At 38.3% G+C, this 21885-nt stretch overlaps 1 protein-coding gene across 5 annotated transcripts in view; it reads right to left on the bottom strand.

The window, feature by feature from the left end:
• Window positions 1–20744, bottom strand: part of ZMYM4 (zinc finger MYM-type containing 4) — a 135375-nt gene extending 114631 nt beyond the window's left edge. For 2 of the 5 annotated variants that reach the window (XM_032388101.1, XM_032388081.1), the window contains exon 1: window positions 20409–20546. In XM_032388101.1, coding sequence (XP_032243992.1) covers window positions 20409–20447 — 39 coding nt within the window. In that variant the 5' untranslated portion in view covers window positions 20448–20546. Of the gene's footprint in view, window positions 1–20408 lie in introns of all 5 variants that reach the window. The other 3 variants (XM_032388127.1, XM_032388090.1, XM_032388110.1) reach the window with 2 other exon arrangements.
• Window positions 20745–21885: the final 1141 nt, after the last annotated feature.

The following is a 21885-nucleotide window of genomic DNA, read 5'->3' on the forward strand; positions in this document are numbered from 1 at the left end:
TTTAACGTTAAAACACTTAATACAAAATATATTCTTTATAGCCTGCTCACATTCCAAGTTGTGATATGGTTTGCTCTGTTACATTCTCTTACTATGATTATTGAGGTATAACTGACATACTCACTGTTATATTCTCAACAGTTTGTAATTAAAGTCAGCTTCAACTTGTTTAACCCAAAAATTATTTACAAGTTCTAAAATTTCCAAATGGTTGGGTTGTTTTAATTGACTTTACTCATTTCAGCTTTATTGCATTGTGGTCAAGAATGCAGTCTCTAAATTTTAAGGTTTTAAAATCTACATTTTTTCTGGAAGTATGAATTATGTGTCAATTATGATTAAATTCCATAAATGTTCCATGAAAGTGTAAAAGATGATAATGTTTTTCTAGAAGTGTACCAAGTTCAACTGAACTTCAGTTCCTCTAAACTGTTAAAACTTTTGTTTTGTATCTGCCCATACAAGATTTTTTGATACATGATTCTTGGCAGTTACATCCTCAGTGTGAATTATAGCTTCTAGAAACAAAGTCAGAGATTTCTGACAGTTAATTACTTTTGCCATGAATAGCTTATTTTTAACTTTTATTAGTTTCATTTTAGATTTCTAAGTAACATAAAGTAGAGATGATACTCAACATGAGAGTCTTTGTCATTTAACCTTTTTAAATGGTCTTCAAATGAATCTAATTATGAATGTGAAAAACACTTAGAGGACACAGATTCCTACACCAGGTAGAAATTTCAAAGAACCCTTCTAAATCTAAAATTTAAGATGATACGACTTTAAAAAGTGATCAAGTGTTAGGGTCTCTAAATACCATTTCCCACTAAAAGGAACCAGACCTTCTGGGAAAAATGGCTGATTTCAGGTCTGGAGTAGGAATTATACTGATGAGCCTGATTCATCCTGCACCAGAAAACAAGGAAGTTATCAAAGACTACTGGAGTCATGACAAAATGACTCAAGAGCTAACGTAAAGAGGCTTTTACCCACCAAACATGGCATAATAGACTGACATACAATAAATATAAAAATCTACTTGTAATGATTTATCATGATACCACCTTTATTCCCCTTACTCCAAAAAACAATCCTCATTGGTCATTTGTGGAGGCCTCCAAGTCTTCAACTCATTCTTAAAAATGACAAAAGAGAGGGCACCTGGGTGGCTCAGTCAGGGTTTATTGGCTCAGGATCCCGGGATCGAGCCCAACATCAGGATCCCTGCTCAGCAGGGAGTGTGCTTCTCCCACTGCCCCTCCCCACTGCTCATGATCTCTCACTCTCTCTCAAATAAATAAAATCTTTAAAAAAAAATGACAAAAGAATCAAGCATTTACCTTTTTTTCCGTCTATCTTGTCTTTATGTTGTATTAACATATTTCAAGGTAATAAAGAAACCAACTGTTCGTTGATAAGGGAAAGCTCTCTACAAAATAATCGTAACAGACACTGGAAAAATAAAAGATTTAGGAAACCATCATTTTATAATACCTAATAAAATAGTGAATCAAGAAATAATGATCGGGGTGCGTGGCTGGCTCACTCAGTGGAGCCTGCGACTCTTGATCTCAGGGTTGTGGGTTCAAACCCCACACGGGATATAGAGGTCACTTAGGGAATATAATCTTAAAAAAAAAAAAAGAAGAAAGAACTACCAATGAACGCTAAAACCACTCAGGTAAAAAACTGAAGGGGAGGGGCACCTGTATAACTCAGTAGGTTAAGCGTCCGACTCAGGCATGTGAGATCAGGCTCTACATCAGGCTCCATGCTCACCATGGAGTCTGCTTAAGATTCTCTCTCCTGCGGGGGAGGGGGCCTTAGGTGGCTCAGTCAGTGAAGCGTCTGCCTTCAACTCAGGTCATGATCCCAGGGTGCTGGGATCGAGCCCCACATTGGGCTCCCTGCTCAGCAGAAAGTCTGCTTCTCCCTCTCCCTCTGCTGTTCCCCCTGCTTATGCTCTATCTATCCATCCATCTAAGATAAATAAATAAAATCTTAAAAAAAAAAAAAAAAAGATTCTCCTGGGAAGTCTGGGTGGCTCAGTTGGTTAGGTGTCTGCTTTCAGCTCAGATCATGATCCCAGGGTCCTGGGATCAAGTCCCCCATTGGGCTCCCTGCTCAGTGGGGAGACTGCTTCTCCCTCTGCCTGCTGCTCCCCCTGCTTGTATGCGTGCTCTTGTGCTCTCTTTCTCTGAAAAATAAGTACGTAAAATCTTAAAAAAAAAAAGATTCTCTCTCCCTCTTCCTCTGCCCCTCCCCCGCTCACTCACACTCTTGCACACTCTATCTCCTTCTCTCAAATAAATAAATAAATCTTCAAAAAAAAAACTGAACAGGAACTTTTAAATATACAGATTAAGCTGACATCACCTGAACAAGGATGAACATGATTCACTAGTGGTATCACAGGAAGAACACAGCACCACCTATGAAGAATTCTTTCAAAAAAAATTGAACCTGAATCTATTCACACTTCTACAAGTTACAGGAAACATGAAGAATGGAGGAACACGTTCAATGACACTAGAATATAAGCAGCAAAGCCCAGGATGTGGGAAGTGCTGCAAAACAAATCATCCAGTGTCTTCTAAAAATAAATGGCAGTGTTTAAAATGGGGAGATTTACTGATTAAAAGAGGCTTAAAAGACATAACCCACAAACCTTGTTTTAGCTACTAACTTTGTGAAACAAAGTTGTACAAATATTAGGTGACATTAAGGAATCATGTTGATTTTGTTCAGTGTGATAACAGTATTATGATTTTTTCAAAAAAGAGACAGCATTTGTTAGAGATTCATGCTTTGAGTATTAATAGGTGAAATGAAATATGTCTACAATTTGCTTTAAAATATTACAGGGAAAGACATGTGAGATGAAAAAATAAAAGGCAGAAAGCTGATGACTGTTAAAGAAGACAAATAACAAATACATGACCACTAGTTGAACTATTTATTCTACATTTATAGTTTAAATTTCCGTAACAAAGGTTTTAAAAAGGTAGTAATCAACTAGAAACCTCTTAAATGCAGAGTTATACTCCTCACACAAAACAAGCAGCTTTTTTCTATATAACTTACCAGTTACAACAACCCTGAAAATAACTATTTTGGGGTCTTTCTGTATTCTTTTCTTCCAACAAATGACAACTAAACAAATAAAATAAATCTTCCTTTGTTACTAGATACGACACCCTTTTTTTCTTCTTCATAATGATCAGATATTGTTTCATTAAAATTTATTTTCCATATATAAAAATTAGTGAGGAAAATATCTACTTCTCTTACATGTTAAGACATCAAACATGAAGAAAAACTGAAGGACAGTAAGCATACATATTTTCTGTAACTATCTTTAGAGAAATATTTCAACTCTGACATAAATTCTATGAAAAACCATGTGAAGATCATATAAAAAAGAAACTTACTATGATATAATGGAATTCAAGAAAAGAAAACATCATAGTCAATTTCAGGGGAACAAAAGGGTTGAATGAAAGGAATAATTGGAGCAAACATTTGCTTCTTAAATAATTCAAGTGTCACACAGAATGGAAGGCAAGAAAAAAGTAATGTTCACATTCACTTCCCAACAATGACTTCCAAGGTTTCCATGACACTACCCAATCTCTCCCCTTTGCTTCTAGAAATCACCACCTAGTGTATGCTAATATTTCTTGTGCAGTAACCTACTGAAACCTACTAAGTTAGATAAATCTTTATTTCTATTTTATCTGTAAGGAAACAAAAACCATGTTAATGGTAAGAACCAAGGCCAAAACCTACAATGATAGTGGTTCCTACTCTGCAATCCTCCACCTAATCTATTTCAGAAGGTCTGGGACAGATAGGGACTAGACATTTGTGTACTGTAAAGGAGCAGGGATAGAATTCCCTCAGGGGATTCTAAGGTATATTGCTAATTAAAAACGAATACACCATGATATGTTTTCTCCTTGGGTCCCCTGCTGTTATCTATCTGCTGATTCCCACAAAATCAAATTTGTGTCTGTATATATGTATGTTCACCAGCCTCAATCTCAATTTCTGCTCTCTGAAAAACAATGTTAAGATTCTCTCCTTCTCCCTCTGCCCTCTCGCCACCCCTCCCCCCACCCCTTGCAGACTCTCTCTAAAAAAAATATATATATATACACGTATTTTTTTCTCTAGCTTACTCTATTGTTAACTATATAATACATAACACATATAACATACAAAATATGTGTTAATCAACTGTTTATGTTATCACTAGGCTTCCAGTCAACAGTAGGGTATTAGTAATTAAGTTTTAGGGGAGTCAAAAGTTATAGGCAGGGGTGCCTGGCTGGCTCAGTCAGAAAAGCATGAGACTCTTGATCTTGGGGTTGTGAGTTCAAGCCCCACACTGGGTGAAGAGATTATTTAAAAATAAATAAGAGTCACCTGGGTGGCTCAGTCGGTTAAGCGTCTGCCTCTGGCTCAGGTCATGATCCCAGGGTCCTGGGATTGAGCCCCGCACTGGGCTCCCTGCTCAGTGGGGAGCCTGCTACTCCCTCTCCCTCTGCTATTCCCCCTGCTTATGCTTTCTCTCGCTCTCTCTCCTACTTTCTGTCAAATAAATAAAATCTTTTAAAAATAAATTAATAAAATATTTTTAAAAGGCTATAGGCAGATTTTTGACTGTGGGGGGACCAGTGCCCCTAACCCCAATATTGTTCAAGGACCAACTACACATACGTATGATAAAGTCGAATGTATAAATTAGGCACAGTAAGGGGCGCCTGGGTCGCTCAGTCATTAAGCATCTGCCTTCGGCTTGGGTCATGGTCCCAGGGTCCTGGGATCGAGCCCCGCATCAGGCTCTCCTCGGCGGGAAGCCTGCATCTCCCTCTCCCATTCCCCCTACTTGTGTTCCCTCTCTCTGTCAAATAAATAAATAAATAAAAATCTTTTTAAAAAATCAGGCACAGTAAGAGACTTACACCAATAATAGAACAATTATAGCACTATACTATAATAGAAGTTAAGTGGTCTCTCTCTCAAAATATAATACCGTATTCACCCTTCTTGTGCTGACATGAGATGATAAAATGCCTATGTGATGAGATGAAATGAGGTGAACAACCTAGGCACTGTAACACAGCATTAAGCTACTGACCTCCTGACAATACATCAGAAGGAGGATCATCTGCTTCCGGATGGACTGCGGTTGACCTTGGGTAACTGAAACCACAGAAAGCAAAACCACAGATTTGGGGCAGGGGGTGGACTATTGTGTTGGTTTTGTAATTCCCTCCTACTATACTCAACTTTTAATACAGTCTTGTTTAAAAGTTACAACCTGGGGGGCACCTGACTTGGTCAGTCAGTAGAGCATGTAACTCTTGATCTCAGGGTCATAAATTCGAGCTCCACACTGGAAATAGAGATTGCTTAAAAAATCTTTAAAAGTCACAACCTGGTTTCAACTATGCTGGGTAGAATTAAACAAGGATTCTATCTCTACATTTGGGCTGCAGGGCCAAGCAGGACCCCTACCAAGGCTAGCATGACAGTAGCAGAGACAATCAGAAAAAACCTCTCCCATGAAGGAAAAGTACATTTCTAAGAGGAGAGTCAGAGCTGTGATGCAACCTGCTTCTTGCGAAGAGAATCTGAACAGTACCTATCCTGGGGAACTGAATTATTATGAAGGGAGCCAAATTGTTACCATATTGATGAACAGATTTTCATTTCTGAAGATAAATCAGTCTAGTATACAGAATGAACGGGCGAGGACAATGGGGGGGGCAGAAGAATTTTAAAGACAAGGAAACTAAGACAAAGCAAACAAAATGAGTACCATAACTAGGCTGGTATTAGTAGAAATAAAATCTTAAAAATCATATCTGAAGTAATCTCAATAAGATTCACCAATTAAAACTGAATTGATAAGGGAAAGAGAAGAAGCAAGATGACTCAGAGGTTTCTAACTTGGGTGACTAGAAGACAATAACTAGGGCGCCTGGGTGGCTCAGTTGGTTAAGCCGCTGCCTTCGGCTCAGGTCATGATCCCAGCGTCCTGGGATCGAGCCCCACGTCTGGCTCCCCGCTCAGGGGAGAGCCTGCTTCTCCCTCTCTCTCTGCCTGCCGCTCTGCCTACTTGTGCTCTCTCTCTATCAAATAAATAAAATCTTTAAAAAAAAAAAAAAAAAGAAAAAAAAAAGAAGACAATAACTAAAAGAATACAGAAAGAAAAACAGGGAGAGAAGGAATGGGGCACTATTTGTGAGAGTAAGTACTTGCAAAAAGAATGGAGTCCATTTTAGGCACACTGAATTAGCATTATCTGTTAGCACAATACAAGTCAAATTATACATCTGGAAATACAGATTTTGAGTTTTAGACACATACAAAAAAAGAAGCAAAGGAGAAAGGAAATCACAGTGTATTTAATGGATAGTTTTAAAACTGCTGTAGGAGATTACCCAAGAAAAACACAGGCCAAGGAAACAACACTTACTGGGCATGCAAAAAGAGTCAAAGATGACCGAAAAGAAGCAATTCAAGAAAAGAACCATGAGAATGCCATCTTATAAACAAGAGAGACGTTTCAAGGAGGGAACGGGCAAGAGGGTCAGATGTCTAAGAGAAACCTAATAAAAGCTCTGAAAAGCATCCATTAGACTTGGTAATTATTAGGTCATTTCAGTGATCTTAAAGAGAATTTCAGTGGGGAAACAGAAGGAAAAGCCAGATGTGAGTTGAGTAAGTGTGAAAAACACAAGCAATAAGTGTCTCAAAAAAACACTCTAATTTCAAAAAGCTTATCTCAGTTCAGACTATAGTCTGTAACTACCACTTCCTGCCTAAAGGTACCCTGGCTTCTTGGGAGTTAATTCCAAGTCTGAGATAGTAACATAAAGCATGAGCCTAGGCACATCTTTTTGACCAAAAAGGGAATAAACTTTCAGGAACTACTGGAGTTAAATCAAAAGAATATAGATAACTAATTATTTTATTCTTTTTGATACTAATGTAAATGAAATATTTTCTTGATTTCCTTTCAGGATTTCATTGCTAGTGTGTGGAAATACAACTGATTTTTGTGATTTTTTTTTATCCTGAACTCTGCTGAATTTACTACCTCTCACAGGGTCTGGGGGGAAGGGGGAGGTTGGTGGATTTGTAAGGTTTTCTGTATATATAATCATGTCATCTGCAGTAAGAGAGAGTTTTACTTCTTTCTTTCCAATTTGGATGCCTCTTCTATCTTGCCTAACTGCTCTGGCTACAACTTCAAATACATTGATTAGAAGTACCAAAAGAGGGCATCCTTATCTTATTCCTGATCTTAGGGGAAAGCCTTGCAGTCCTTCACCATCAAGTATGATGTTAGCTACGATTTTTCATATATAGCTTTTATCATGTTGAGGAAGTTCCTTTCTACTAATTTATTAATGAAAGTCTGACGGAGTTTTTCTTTTTTTAATTTTTTTTAAAGATTTTTATTTATTTATTGAGAGAGAGAGAGAGAATGATAGAGAGAGAGTATGAGAGGGAGGAGAGTCAGAGGGAGAAGCAGACTCCCTGCTGAGCAGGGAGCCCGATGCAGGACTCAATCCCGGGATTCCAGGATCATGACCTGAGCTGAAGGCAGTCGCTTAACCAACTGAGCCACCCAGGAGCCCCCTGACGGAGTTTTTCAAATGTTTTTATCTACATCAACTGAGAGATCATGTGGGGTTTTTTTTTTCATTCTATTAATATGGTGTATCACACTGATATTTAGGAAAAATTTAACCAAGGAGCCACAAGACTTGCACACTGAGACCTGGACAAAATACTGCTGAAAGATATTTTAAAGGACAGGGGCACCTGGCTGGCTTAGTCAGCAAAGCATGGCACTCTTTGGTATCAGCGTCATGAGTTCTAGGCCCAAGTTGGAGGTAAAGTTTACTTAACAAAAAAAAATTTTTTTTAAAGGACATAGATAAAAGAAAAGATACCCTGCATTCATTGAGTGGAAGACTTAATAGTATCAGGATGACAATACTACTCAAGAGATTTATAAATTCAATTCAATCCCTAACAAAATCCCAATGGCATTTTTTGTAGAAATAGGAAAAAAATCCTGACTTTCATATGGAATTTTAAGGGATGCCAAATAGCCAAAACAATCTTGAAAAGGAAAAAACAAAGTTGGAGGACTCACACTTTCCAATTTCAAACTTCTACAAAGCTACAGTAATCAAAACAGTGTAGTACAGGCACAAGGAGACATATAGACCAATGGAACAAAACTGAGAATCCAGAAATAAGCCCTTACATATATTGTTGTTATGGACGAAATATGTGTCCCCAAAATTTGTATGTTGAAGACTGAAATCCCAATGTTATGATATTTAAAGTTGGGACCTTTGGGAGGTAACTAGGGTTAGATGAGGTCAAGAGGGTAGGACTCTCATGATGGGATTAAGTGCCCTTCTAAAAAGAGACACCAGGGAGCTCCCTCAATCTGTCCGAGAACACACAAGAGGTTATACGGGCACAAAGCAAAAATGGCAGCTGCCAACAAGCCAAATGAAATCTACCTTGCCAGTACCTCAATCTTAGACTTCCCAGCCTCCAGAAATACAAGAAATAATTTCTATGGTTTAAGTCACCCAATCTATACTATACTATCTAATCTAACTACTAGTCATAGCACCCAAAGTGATTAATACAAAGGCCAACCGATTTTTGACAAGCATACCAAGATCATTCAATGGGAAAAGAACAGACTTCAACATAGAGTGCTGTAAAAACTGGATATCCAGATACAAAAGAACAAAACTGTACACATACATTATACCATAAACAAAAATTAACTTTAAATGGATTGAAGACCTAAATTAAAGAACTAAACTACAAAACTCTTAGATTTCTTCATATGGGAAAATCTACATGATCTTGTATTTGGCAATGGTTTCTTAAATTGAAAACAAGAGCACAAGCTACAAAAGGAAAACAGACAAATTAGACTTTGTAATATCCAGAATATATAAAGAACTCCTCTAACTCATTAACAAAAAGACAACCCAATTAAAAAAGGGCAAAGGATTTAAATACACATTTCTCCAAGGAAGATATACAAATGGCCAATAAGCACAAGAACAGATACTCAACATCATTAGTCATTAAAAAAAATACAAATCAAAACCACAATGAGATACTGCTTCACACCCACTAGGACAGCTATTATCAAAAGAAAGGAAGAAAAGAAAAGAAGAAAAGAAAAAGAGAACAAGTGTTGGATAGGGTATGAAGAAAGCAAAACCCTTGTGCATTGCTAGTGCACCTCTGTGGAAAACAGTTTGGGGATTCCTCAAAAAGATAAACGTAAAAATCCCATTTATTCCAGCAAATCCATTTCTAGGTATATATCCAAAAGAAGTGAAAACAGACTCAAACAGATACTTGTACAGCACTGTTTATAGCAACATTTTTCATAATAGCCAAAAGATAGAAACAACCTGTCAACAAATGAAAGGATAAATAAAATATTATATACATACAGTATTATTCAGCCATAAAAAAGAATGAAGTTCTGATATATTATGCTAAGTGAAATAAATGAGACACCAAAAGTCAAATATTGTATGATTCCATTTATATGAAATATCTAGAATAGGCAAATTTATTGAGATATAAAGTAAAGTTTAACAGAGGCTGGAGGGAAGAGCAATGGGAAGTTATTCCTTAATGTGGATAGAGTTTCCGTTTGGGGCTAAAAAGACAGTGGTAGGAGTGCCTGGGTTGCTCATATGGTTGAGCATCCAACTCTTGGTTTCAGCTCAGGTCTTGATCTCAGGGTAGTGAGATCGAGCCCTGAGTCAGGCTCGAGCTCAGCACAGAGTCAGCTTGAGATTCTCTCCCTCCGCCCCTCCCTCACCCTCTCTCTCTAAAATAAATAAAATCTTTAAAGAAAAAGACAGTGGTAATACTTGCACAACACTATTAAAATGTCCTTAATGCCACTGAATTATACACGTTTAGTAATTAAAATGGTAAATTCTGGGGCGCCTGGGTGGCTCAGTCGTTAAGCGTCTGCCTTCAGCTCAGGTCATGATCCCAGGGTCCTGGGATCGAGCCCCGCATCGGGCTCCCTGCTTGGTGGGAAGCCTGCTTCTTCTCCCCCTGCTTGTGTTCCTGCTCTCGCTATCTCTCTCTCTGTCAAATAAATAAATAAGATTTTATTTATTTGACAAAGAGAGACACAGTGAGAGCGGGAACACAAGCAGAGTGGGAGAGGGAGAAGCAGGCTTCCCCGTGGAGCACGGAGCCTGATGCGGGGCTCGATCCCAGGACCCTGGGATCATGACCTGAGCTGAAGGCAGACGCTTAACGACTGAGCCACCCAGGCGCCCCAAACATCCAACTCCTGATCTCAGCTCAGGTCTTAATCTCAGGGTTATGAGTTCAAGCCCAAGGCATGGAGCCTACTGAAAAAAAAAAAAGGAAAGAAAGCAGCATGATAGAAAAAATTTAGATTGCCTTCAAGAGATGGTTGGTACAAATATAGGTATTAAAGACAATTCTGGTAGTTTCACAAGGAAGTGAGGAACAAAGAAGAGAAAGTTTATAACATCTTAAAGAATACATATACACATGAACAAAATGTTGACAAAATCTGAATGTTAAAGGTGTTTCTGGTGAGGTATCAGAAGGAAACGAGTATCTCAGAAGGAAATGAAGAATGCATTATTGTGAACTAGAAGGTGATCATTGTTATAAAGTAGCAAAGACTTGACTGAATTGTGTTCTATACTGGGTAGGAAAACAGAACTTGGAAGCAATGAACTTAGATATTTACTAAGACTTCTAAGCAAAGTGTTGAAAGTACAACCTGGTTTCTTCTTGCTGCTAAGAGTAAAAAGTGAGAGGAAAGAGATAAATTGAGGAAAATATTAAGCAAAAAGGAAACAACTCTTGATGATTTGGGAAGTTCTCAGCCCATTCAGATGGCAGAGGATGCTAAAATTATGAAATTCACTATTAGAAAAATGTGCTCTAGGGAAAGGGCCAAGGGTATAGCTGGACAACTATTTGCTGAAGATATGAGATGTATGAATCATGGGTCCAATCAGTCACCTCAATTTAAGTCAGGAATAAAGATTGGATTATCCAGGATCTGTGAAGAACCAGAGAGGAGATTCAAGGTTTGTAAACATATTACATCAACAAAAACACTGCCAGCCTATACTTAAAGAACACAGACTAGATAAAAATGAAAAAAAAAAATCAGGGCGCCTGGGTGGCTCAGTCGTTAAGCGTCTGCCTTCAGCTCAGGTCATGATCCCAGGGTCGTGGGATTGAGCCCTGCGTCGGGCTCCCTGCTCAGTGGGAAGCCTGCTTCTCTCTCTCCCACTCCCCCTGCTTGTATTCCCTCTCTCCCTGTCTCTGTCAAATAAAATCTTAAAAAAAAAAAATGAAAAAAAAATCTGTCTGACTCCTGGAATTCTATCGGCAGGAAAGAGCTAATAAAGCTACTCATGCGTGAACATGTGCTACCCTTCAAGAAAAAGAAAGGTACAAAGAAGTAGAAGCCAGAGAAGTAGGCTCAAAGCAGGGGTCTACAGTGTTTCAATAAACCCAGAGGGCAGAGGATTAAGCCACAGAGAATTATTCTCAGGTCTTGAAACCTAAGGAAATTGGTCCTGCTGGGTTTTGAACTTGACTGGGACCAGTGATCCCTTTATTCCTTCTAATTCCTTCCTTTTGGAATGGGAATGTCTATCCTATGCCTGTCCCAGGATTGTATGTTGGAAGCAGAAAATTTGTTTTCTGGTTTCAGAGTGCCACAGATAAAGAAGAATTTTACCTCAGATGAGTCATAGCCAGAATCACACTCGTATCTTGTGTAGATGATTTAGATGCTAAGATTTGGGTGTTTTTGAGCTGATGATATTTAGATGAGATTTAAGGCTTAAGAATTCATGCTATAATGGATTGAGACTTCAGGGGATGTTGGGATAGAGATGAATGTATTTTGCATATGGGATGGATGTCAAGTTTGAGGGACAAGAGGGTGGACTGTAGTGGCTTGAATTGTAGCCCCTAAAAGACATGTGCACCCAGAAGCTCAGAATGTGAGCAGAACAGGTCTTCACAGATGTAATTAAGGTAAAGATCTTGAAACGAGATCATCCAGGACTAGGCTGGACCATAAATCCAATGAAGATATCCTTAAAAGAGACAGAAAAGAAGGGCGCCTGGGTGGCTAGGTTGGTTGGGCGACTGCCTTCGGCTCAGTCATGATCCCAGAGTCCTGGGATCCCGGCTCATCGGGAAGCCTGCTTCTCCCTCTGAGCCTCTCCCCTGTCATGCTGTTTCTCTCTCTCTCTCAAATAAATAAAATCTTTGAGAAAAAAAAAAAAAAGACAGAAAACACAGAAGGCCATGTGAAGAGGGAGGCAGACTGGAGTTATGCTGCCACAAATTAAGGAATGTAAATCAACCCACCAGAAGCTTCCAAAATCCTTCCAAAAGCTGGAAGAAGGAAAAATTCTTCCTTAGAGCCTTCAGAGAGAACCTGGCCCTACTGACACCTTGATATCAGACATCCAGCATCCGGAGCTGAGAGAGAATAAATTTCTACCGTATTAAGCCACCAAATTGGTAGTAATTTGTTATGGCAGCCTTAGGATACTAATACAGATAGCTGTTAATAAAAAAAAAATGACAAATTTAAAGATCAAAAAAAATACTGACCACAATACATTTAAATATATCAAACATATTAAAATCTATGTGTTCATAACAATACCACCTCCCAAGCCTCACCTTTATGATTTGCTATGGCATCAATTCATTCTTCTGAAAGTTGATAAAGGAGAAAAAAATAAGCATTTACTCTCTGCTTTTCCTGTACAAATATAACAGGGTAACCAAATAATTGATGAAGAAATTCTTTAAGAAAGAAATTCTTTAAGGAAGAATTCCAGTGAATAAAAGAAGAAATGATTAAAAAAAAAAAATCACTCCTCTAATGAAATCATAGATCTAGGAAACAATCATCGAAGGCTGATAAATTCATTAGGTGAGATGTTAAGAAACTATTATGTTTAGATTCCACTGGCAGAACGTAAATTGATCAATTTTAGTATCACTAAAAGTGTGCCTCCTGGAATAATGCAACAAGAATTCACCACCTACTAGCATCATCTAATAGGGTGACTATATATCCTAATTTGTCCAGGACAGTCCCAGTTTATGGCTATTACCCCACTGTAATTATTAAACAGCACACTCTTTTATTCTTAAAACTGATTGGAAATATGTTATGTATCACTCTATTCATGAATTTTTCTTTTTTTTTCCCATGGATTTTTCTTTCTTAAAGAAACTGAACCAAAATCTCATAAAGCTCTACCAATTCAAGTTCTCAATCTTGGCTACAGACTAAATCACTTGGGAAATTTTTAAAAATATTGATGCCTAGAATCCACCCATGAATTCTGATTTCATTATCTGAAATGTAATCTGAGAATCAGGATATTTAAAAGCTCTCCAGGTAATTCTCAAGTTTCAGCCAAAGTTGAGAACCACTGCTCTATATGTAACTACTAATTTGTGGGAAATATGAAGGATAATTGAACATGTTGGAATACCACAAGAATTCAAGCAGCCAAATCCAGAATGTGAGAAATTCTCCTGAACAAATGACCTAGTTTTTTTCAACAAAGAAATATCATGGGAAAAAGTGTAGGGTGTAGAGAGGGCAATAGTTGAAGTTAAGAGAAATTTAAGAGGTAAATCTTATTTGGATAGTGATTTAAACAAACCAACTATTAAAAAAAAAAAAATTTAGAGAATCAAAGAAATCTGAACACAGACTGGATTAAAGAACTAACTTTACTAGGTATGGTATTAGAGTTGTTTAGTTTTAATTCTTACTTATTAGAAATACATGCATAAGTATGTATAGATTAAATGATATTATGCCTGAGATTTCCTTAAAATTATTTCGACCAGGGTGCCTGGGTGGCACAGTGGGTTAAGCGTCTGCCTTCAGCTCAGGTCATGATCCCAGGGTCCTGGGATCGAGTCCCGCATCGGGCTCCCTGCTCAGCGGGGAGCCTGCTTCTCCCTCTGCCTGCCGCTCTCCCTTCTTGTGCTCGCTCTCTCTGTCAAATAATAAAATCTTAAAAATTAATAATAATAAAAAATAAGTAAAATTATTTCGACCAAAAAAAAGAGAAGTTGGATGAGACAGGAAGAGCAAAATGTTGAGTACTGTTTAGCTGTTAAATCTGGGTAACAGGAATTCACTGTACCAATATTCTATATTAATATCAAAATATGAAACAGAATAAAAAGGATTTTTTAACTTTTGCTTGTAAATGTGCAATATGTGTGTGTGTGTGTATATACATATCACATTTAAATTTATAAGACAACATGTTAGGAGATGTAAAGAAAGATGAACACATGATCCTTAACCTCAAAGAGTAGTGGGTAGTCCATGTTGGATAGAAAAGGTTTGCTCAGGTATTATCTTTGATGAAAAGCAGGAAGGTAGCTAACTCAAGCTTCCAGGAGGCCAGAAAGGTAAGAATGAAATTAAAGTAATATTATCCATATTCCCTAAGCATAAATGGGTATGGGTGTTAATATCCCAATACGGCTAAATACTAGAGACTGTACCATAACCTGACTTTGAAAAGCCCATGCTCTATTAGAGGTTGAGCCATTCGAAAATGCATTCTTGGCTCTCTGAGGAAGACGTGGTCGCAGCTACAGCAGAGCTTCCAGGCGCCCCGCTTCTGCTCCTGACTCACCACTGTTCGCTCTCTCCAAGGAGCAAGTCCATCAGGAAGCTGCGCCACAGACAGGGCTTTTAAAGACACCAGGGAAGACACCCAGGGAACCAGAGGTGGCGATTCACCAAATTAGAATTACTCTAACCAGTACAATGTAAAATCTTTGGAGAAGGTATGTGCAACTTGATCAGAGGTACAAAGGAGAAGAATCTCAAAGTGGAAGGACCAGTTTGGATGCCTACCACGACTCTGAGAATCACTACAAGAACAACTCCTTGTAGTGAAGGTTCTAAGATTTGGGATCGTTTTCAGATGAGGATCCACAAGTGACTCACTGACTTGCACAGTCCTTCTGAGATTGTTAAAGCAGATTACTTCCATCAGTATTGAGCCAGGAGTTGAGGTTGAAGTCACCACTGCACATGATTACATCAACCTTTTTAATAAACTGATTGTCGGTTGTTAAAAAAAAAAAAAAAGAAAATGCATTTTTTTATAAGTCAAATGGTCAAATATTAGCAATTTTTTACATGGTTCAACCTAATACTACACTATAATGCTTTCTCTTTCCTTTGCTAAAATAATTACATAGTTAATGCACAGTAAAATAACCAGAATATTTAAAGGAAATGTCAGTCTTTAAAGAGTGGTCTGTCTCCTAATACAGAATTCAAAAATATTCACTAAATATCCATAAAACCGCAATTTTACATTTATTTCCTTAAATGGTCTTTAGTAAATTAGAAAACCATTCCATTTTCAAAGGAAGCACAAACTTTATCTTTAGAATAAATCATAGCTTTAAAATATTTAGTGTATACTTTCTTAAAAATAAACCTGTGCGTTGTGAAGATACGTTTTAAGGTTATCTCAAACTAGAATGTATTTCGATGCATCCTGAGAATTTACACATCAATTTAAATATAATTCAATTAATTTTAACCACCAAAAACTCCAGATAATTCAGGAACTAGACTATTATCACACATATTACCTATATGCATTTTGTTACATATATTACATATAATTAATAAACATATTAACTCTTATATGCTATAATAATGAATCCTAACCTACACTATTTATCAAACAGTATAATTTTTCAAGTACTATTTGATACTGGTTTAGCCTATTATAGTATGACCTTAAGCAAAAACAAAACAAAACAAAACTCTGTACCTCAGTTTCCTCATTTATAGAATGGGACAGTAATGGTGACTACTGTTAATAATGGAATTAATGAGGATTGGAGGCTATATTACACATAAAATAATTAAAATAATGACTGGAACTTAAATGTTTATAAATATCAAGTATTATATTTACAGAAACCTCGGCTAGTTATAAGATGGGCACTGAAAATAATTCAGAATCATCAACATTAGAATGGTCTCTTCAAATGCTCTCTATACAGAGCCAACCCATTCTTCAAGCAGATGCTTTACACTTTGTACACGTGAGCTGCAAATATTTTTAATATGTACTGTTGTGCTTTTTAAGTAACACATTTAGTGAAAAGACAAAAGATTAAAAGTTCATCAAGGAATTAAGAGGGATCAACCTTTTGTTATTATTCTATTATAAAATATTAAAATAACAGAAATCCAAAACAAAACTTCTCCATAATCCCATCACATGATAAAATCAATGTTCTCATTTGTTCATGTTATTTTCTATTCCCCGTCTACATGCATGTTCCTTGTTTACATGTTTACAATAATATGGGTAACATTTTATAGTCTCTATTTTCACTTAATATTATACGTATTTTTCCATTTTGCAAAAATTTTCCCCTACTCTCTCTTTCCTTCCTTATCCCCACCCCTTGAAGGTAATCAACAGTAACATGCAGCCTGACATGTAGCCTCCACAACTTTCTCCAAGCTCATACATATACAAGTATAGACACATACGTGGGGAAGGGAAAATGGTCAGTTTTTACAAAAATGGAAGCATGCTACTTATACACATGCTTATCTTTCTTTTAAGCATACCAAACACATATGCCTCAAATTTAATACACAGACAAGTTTGAGAGTGGACACAACTTAGTAGACCATGTAATAACATACACATTTACAAAAGTCATCATTCTGTATGTAAACTTTGAAAAGATATAGGGATTTCACAAAAAAATATGGCCACTAGATTCAGTCAGATCTCGTGCTTCATAAGTTTAATAGCCATGCATAAAATAATTCCACAGATCTCATGCTTCGTAAGTTTATTATAATAGCCATGAACAAATAAATCCACTATTTACAACAAGCCTAACTAATGAATTTTAAAACCTGTATTAGAAAATAAAAATTTTACAATCTTAAAATAATTCACAAATAATATCTCAAAAATATCCCTAACTTTAAAGTAAGAAAGACTACGTGTATATGAACTTCATATGAACTTGGTTCTTAGCTCAGATGATTGATGGATATGGTGCTGACCCACCCACATACTTAGCTTCCCCAAGTTCAGAAACTGAAAGACTGGCATTCCAATATAGTCAGAATACAATCAAATCAAACTTATCTAATGAATACCTATTGTTCTAAATGCCCACAAGCATAAAAGTAAGACAGCCGGCAGGCCTACACAGAATGTAAGGTTGTTAACCCACCAAGGGTCTTAAAATACATTCTCCCATCTAACCATAATCCAGAACAATCAGAAGATCCCTAAATCTGAATCCATAGGAGACAATTTTGGAGTATAAAGGATGCTATGAAAGATTTTTACTGAAGCTCTGAAAATTATAAAGCAAATACCTCAGTACCCAAGCCCTACAGCCTCTACTGTAACAGGTGAACTTTCTTACCAAAAATCAATGTAAGTCTTTTTGAGTTCCCATTACATGGAAGTCATAGGAGCTGGAGATGCAAAATGCAATAAAATGGACCCTACCCTAAAAGAATTCACAATTTAGCAGGAGAGCCAGAATGTATTATCCTACATGATCATAAATACCACAGCATAATACCTAGCATACAGTTCAACAACTAGCATAGGTGCTCAGAAACTTTTTGTGACTTTTATAAAGGTCAAAGCAGTTAAGCATCATAAATACAATACCATGTCATCATCAATGCAATTTCAGATTAAATAACCTCAACTTATTACCTAGGCCTATGCAATTTTTTTAGCTGCCTCAAAGCAGTCAAATTATTAAAAAGATATTGTACTTTTGTACATAGTCCCCACTAATCTGTTTAGAGTATACATACGGAATCCACATGAGTTTAGCACACATCAAAAAAATGAGGGGAAAAAAAGCACGTGTACCATGTGTACAGTTCAGGATAACCCTACTGAACATTCTAACCAAATATCAAAAACAAAATGGAGGCACACCTGTCTGGTAGAGCAGGCGACTCTTGACCAAGGGTTGTGAGTTCAAGCCCCACATTGGGTATAGACATTACTTTAAAAAAAATAAATGAAATAAGTAACTTTAAAAAATGGATTATGGAGCCTAAAAGATAATGAATGTAACCTTCCTCCACAATGAAACTGGTAAAATAATGGGTAAAACCTGTAGAAGTGCTATATATATTATATGACATTAAAAAATAATAGTTTAGATTACTATCAGTGTGGCATCTTTAAAGTGTATTAGAAGAGAAAAAAGTATTTAAAAGCTAGTTGAATTTGTTACCAACATGCTTAGATGTTTTCTAGAACATTCCATTTTATAAGATGAATGATAATAGCATTAGGAGCAACTGGATTCAGAGATCTCCTTGAATGAACATTACACATCTAAATTTACCCTATATATTTTAATTGGTGGACCACATGCCATGTATATGAGGATCGAGTTTAAACTGACTCACAGCTTGAAGAGAAATTTAAAATTTCAAAACATGTGCATTCCATACGCAATATTTATACTAAATGAACTATTTAATATACTATCATACAGCTTAACTTGTTCTAGCTATGACTAATTATTGCACAAAGAAGACCTAAACGTCTATAAACCTAAGACTATCAACATTAAATTTTAATTGCTCCAAATACTAAAATGAAATGCATTAAAATGCATTAAAATAACTGATAAATGGAGTTATATATAATAAGGGCTAGATACATGAATAAATAAGTGATAAAACCAATAAAATGTTAATAGTAGAGTCTAGGTAGTGAGTATATGACCGCTCCCTGTAAATTTTTTCAATTTTGCTGTGTAGCTGAAAATATTTCCTAATAAATTGTTGGAAAAAACTATTTGACATTTTTTTGGTTATTTATAACTTAAGTTTTGTTTGGTTTTAGGTAGGCATGCTAGGTATGGAGCCCAAGGCGGGGCTTGAACTCAAGACCCTGGGATCAAGACCTGAGCTGAGATCAAGAGTCCTACGCTGAACCAACTGAGCCACCCAGGCGCCCCTATAATTTAAGCTTTTAAGGAGAGAAACATAGACTGGCTACAATGCTACAAGCATTGTAGTTGGGACAAACCTGAATTCAAATCACAGCTCGACCTCTTAAAGAGCTATCTGATCTTAAGAATAATTACTTAACCTCTCTATGCCTACATTTCTTCATCTGCAAAATGGGTTTTACATACCTAATGCAAAGTTAAATTCCTCCTATAAATCAGTGCCAGGCACATAGTAAGCACTCAAAATGTTAGCTGTAATTCATTATGAGATTGCTAATTCTATGCTAAATCAAAAAGGCACTGTGAGTAAAAATTAAGTAGTAATTTTTTACGTGGTTGGCTTAACACTAATTTGATTATTTTGTGACCATTCCCAAAAGGAAGATTCCTGATAGGAAACTTACTGCTCAACATGCTAAGGTGGGAGGGGCGGGGGGAGTCTAAAAAAATCTGAAAAATATTGCTCAATCGATAGTACAGTATTGTTCTCCGTCTGAAAAAAAATCATTCAGAATTAAATAAGAAAAGTTTCAAGACAAACTTTAAAAGGCACTCAACAACTCCCAATTGGCTTCACCTCTGCAGGCTGGTTGGGTACATCCTTGCTATAACAAAACTTGTCATACTCTTCCACGTTCTTAATTGTTGGTAAAGAGGCTAGACTAGAACATGACATTTAGAGTTGCCAAAATCTCTCTAAATCAGGACATGCCAACGACCCCACTTCTTCACAGGTAAGAGCACCACCTCCACCTTGGTCTTGATAACGGTTATGGGGGGAGGGGAAAGGAGGTAGGAAAATGAATTCGCGATGGTGTTACTGAAAAACCCTCCAGGTTATTCCTCCTGAGACCCGTCCACGACTTATTCCCGCCACTACCACTACCACCCCCACCTGACCTCTCCCCAGTTAAACTTCGAGACTCTGATTTACTAAAGATGCACTTATGAATGTGACACCTTCCCTCCCCTTGCCCACATAACCCACCCCCAGTGCTGGGGGGAAAAAAAAAGCAAACAACAACCCCCGCCCCTCCCCCTCCTAACCAGCAGCAAATCTTTGTCCCACCTGCCGAAGGACCACTCTCCAGCGCGCTCCTGACCCAAGGTTGCCTCAGTCCTGCCCGCAACCGCCCCCCAACCGGGCCTCGACGACCCCTCCACGAGCCTGCGCTTGGCCCATTCCCGGCCCCGGGACGCGACTCCCGCCCCGCCCCCCGCCGCCCGCCGCCCGAGTTCTGCCTCACCTCACCTACCCTCTTTCGGGGGCCGGACTCCACCTCTCTCTCCGCCATGTTGGGCCCCGCTCGGAACCGCTGCGGCTCCCGGCGCGGTGGCGGCGGAACCTCTCGGGCCCCCGGCCCCCGCCCACACTGCAGGCACGGCCGCCTCGCGGCAGCTTCTCCGAACCCGGCCGGGCCTGGCGCTGAGAGTGGGGAGGGGGCGGATGCCGCGCGCCGGGTCGGAGATCCAGAGATCCCACGGGTGCGCGCGTGGGCGGTAGGGCCTGCCCGGGAAAGGGGGGGCCGGGACTCGGGGGGTTAATGGCCTCCAAGGGGCCCCGTGAGTAGGATTATTTTCTCTCAGAGAAATTCCTCCGCCTGCGGTTTCTTAAAGGGATCACCAAACCAGCCCCTTGCGCGCGCCCCAGATGCGCAGGCGCACCTTAAGCCCCTCCTTCCTTTCCCACCAAGCCCCCGGTCCTGAGCGTGCGCGGTGAGTGGCCAAGGGTAGGCCAAATCCTGCAAGTCTCTTTGCTGCCAGCAGCTGCTCCCACCACTCAACTATGGCCGCTGCCTTAAAGGGGCCATGACGCAGTGATGAAGGAGGAATGAAAGAAATTAATGAAATGACTATCTGGAGAATTGGGTGAAATGTCAGTGAGGGGTCCAGATCATCATCTTACACCTGACTATGGAGATACCATTGTAAAGGGAAAATGATGGTGACCTGAAGTTCTCAGTGGACCTCTGAACATGAAGAATCCCAACGAATGAGGGAACAAGCCAGTCATCTCAAGGAGACCCAGCTTTACTTCCTTTAGATAGCCTGATCTGGAGAAAGGGCATGGAATATTAAGGGTCAACTCTGACAGCCTAACCTCAAAATCAAATCCTGTAGTGTTTTTGAAGACCAAACCAACAACTGGAGGTTACTTCCTCAATAGTAATTTGTCCTTAGAATATCTAAATCGAGAAGAATCTCAGGAAGCATCTACTCCAATACTCCCAATGGTAAAATTGCTGCCTGGTCCAGAAAAGTAATTTGCCTCAAGGCGCCTAAATGCTGGTGTGAATTTAGAATCAAGATTTGAGCAACAGCCTTCCAGGCTTTTCAATGTACCAACCTGTCTTCAAAGCAAAAGATAAATCAGTTTTCATCTAGGGGATCAGAAATGGAAGGTCCATGATACTGCAAGAATATTTAATTCGTCTCTGAAGACGTGTGATGATTTGCAGATATTGTGTGTCCTTATTCATCTCCATTCAAGAAGCTTTGAGACTCTGACTTAAAGGATGACCATCTTATTTCCAAGCAGAAAACAGGGAAGTAAATTTGGGTCTATCTTGCCTTAAAATGGAAGCTGAAGAAGACTGAAGAGAATGGGGGCTTGATTTATTCCTCTTCATACCTTCCAGTTCCTTAGCCTCAGGTGGAGAAAAATTGCTCTAACAGAGTTCATAATAATAGCTTAAAGACAATCAAGTAAGAAATACAAAGAAGCTGCCTCTT

This window comes from Phoca vitulina, unplaced genomic scaffold (genome assembly GCF_004348235.1).
Source record: "Phoca vitulina isolate PV1807 unplaced genomic scaffold, GSC_HSeal_1.0 scaffold2, whole genome shotgun sequence".
Taxonomy (NCBI): Eukaryota; Metazoa; Chordata; class Mammalia; order Carnivora; family Phocidae; genus Phoca; species Phoca vitulina.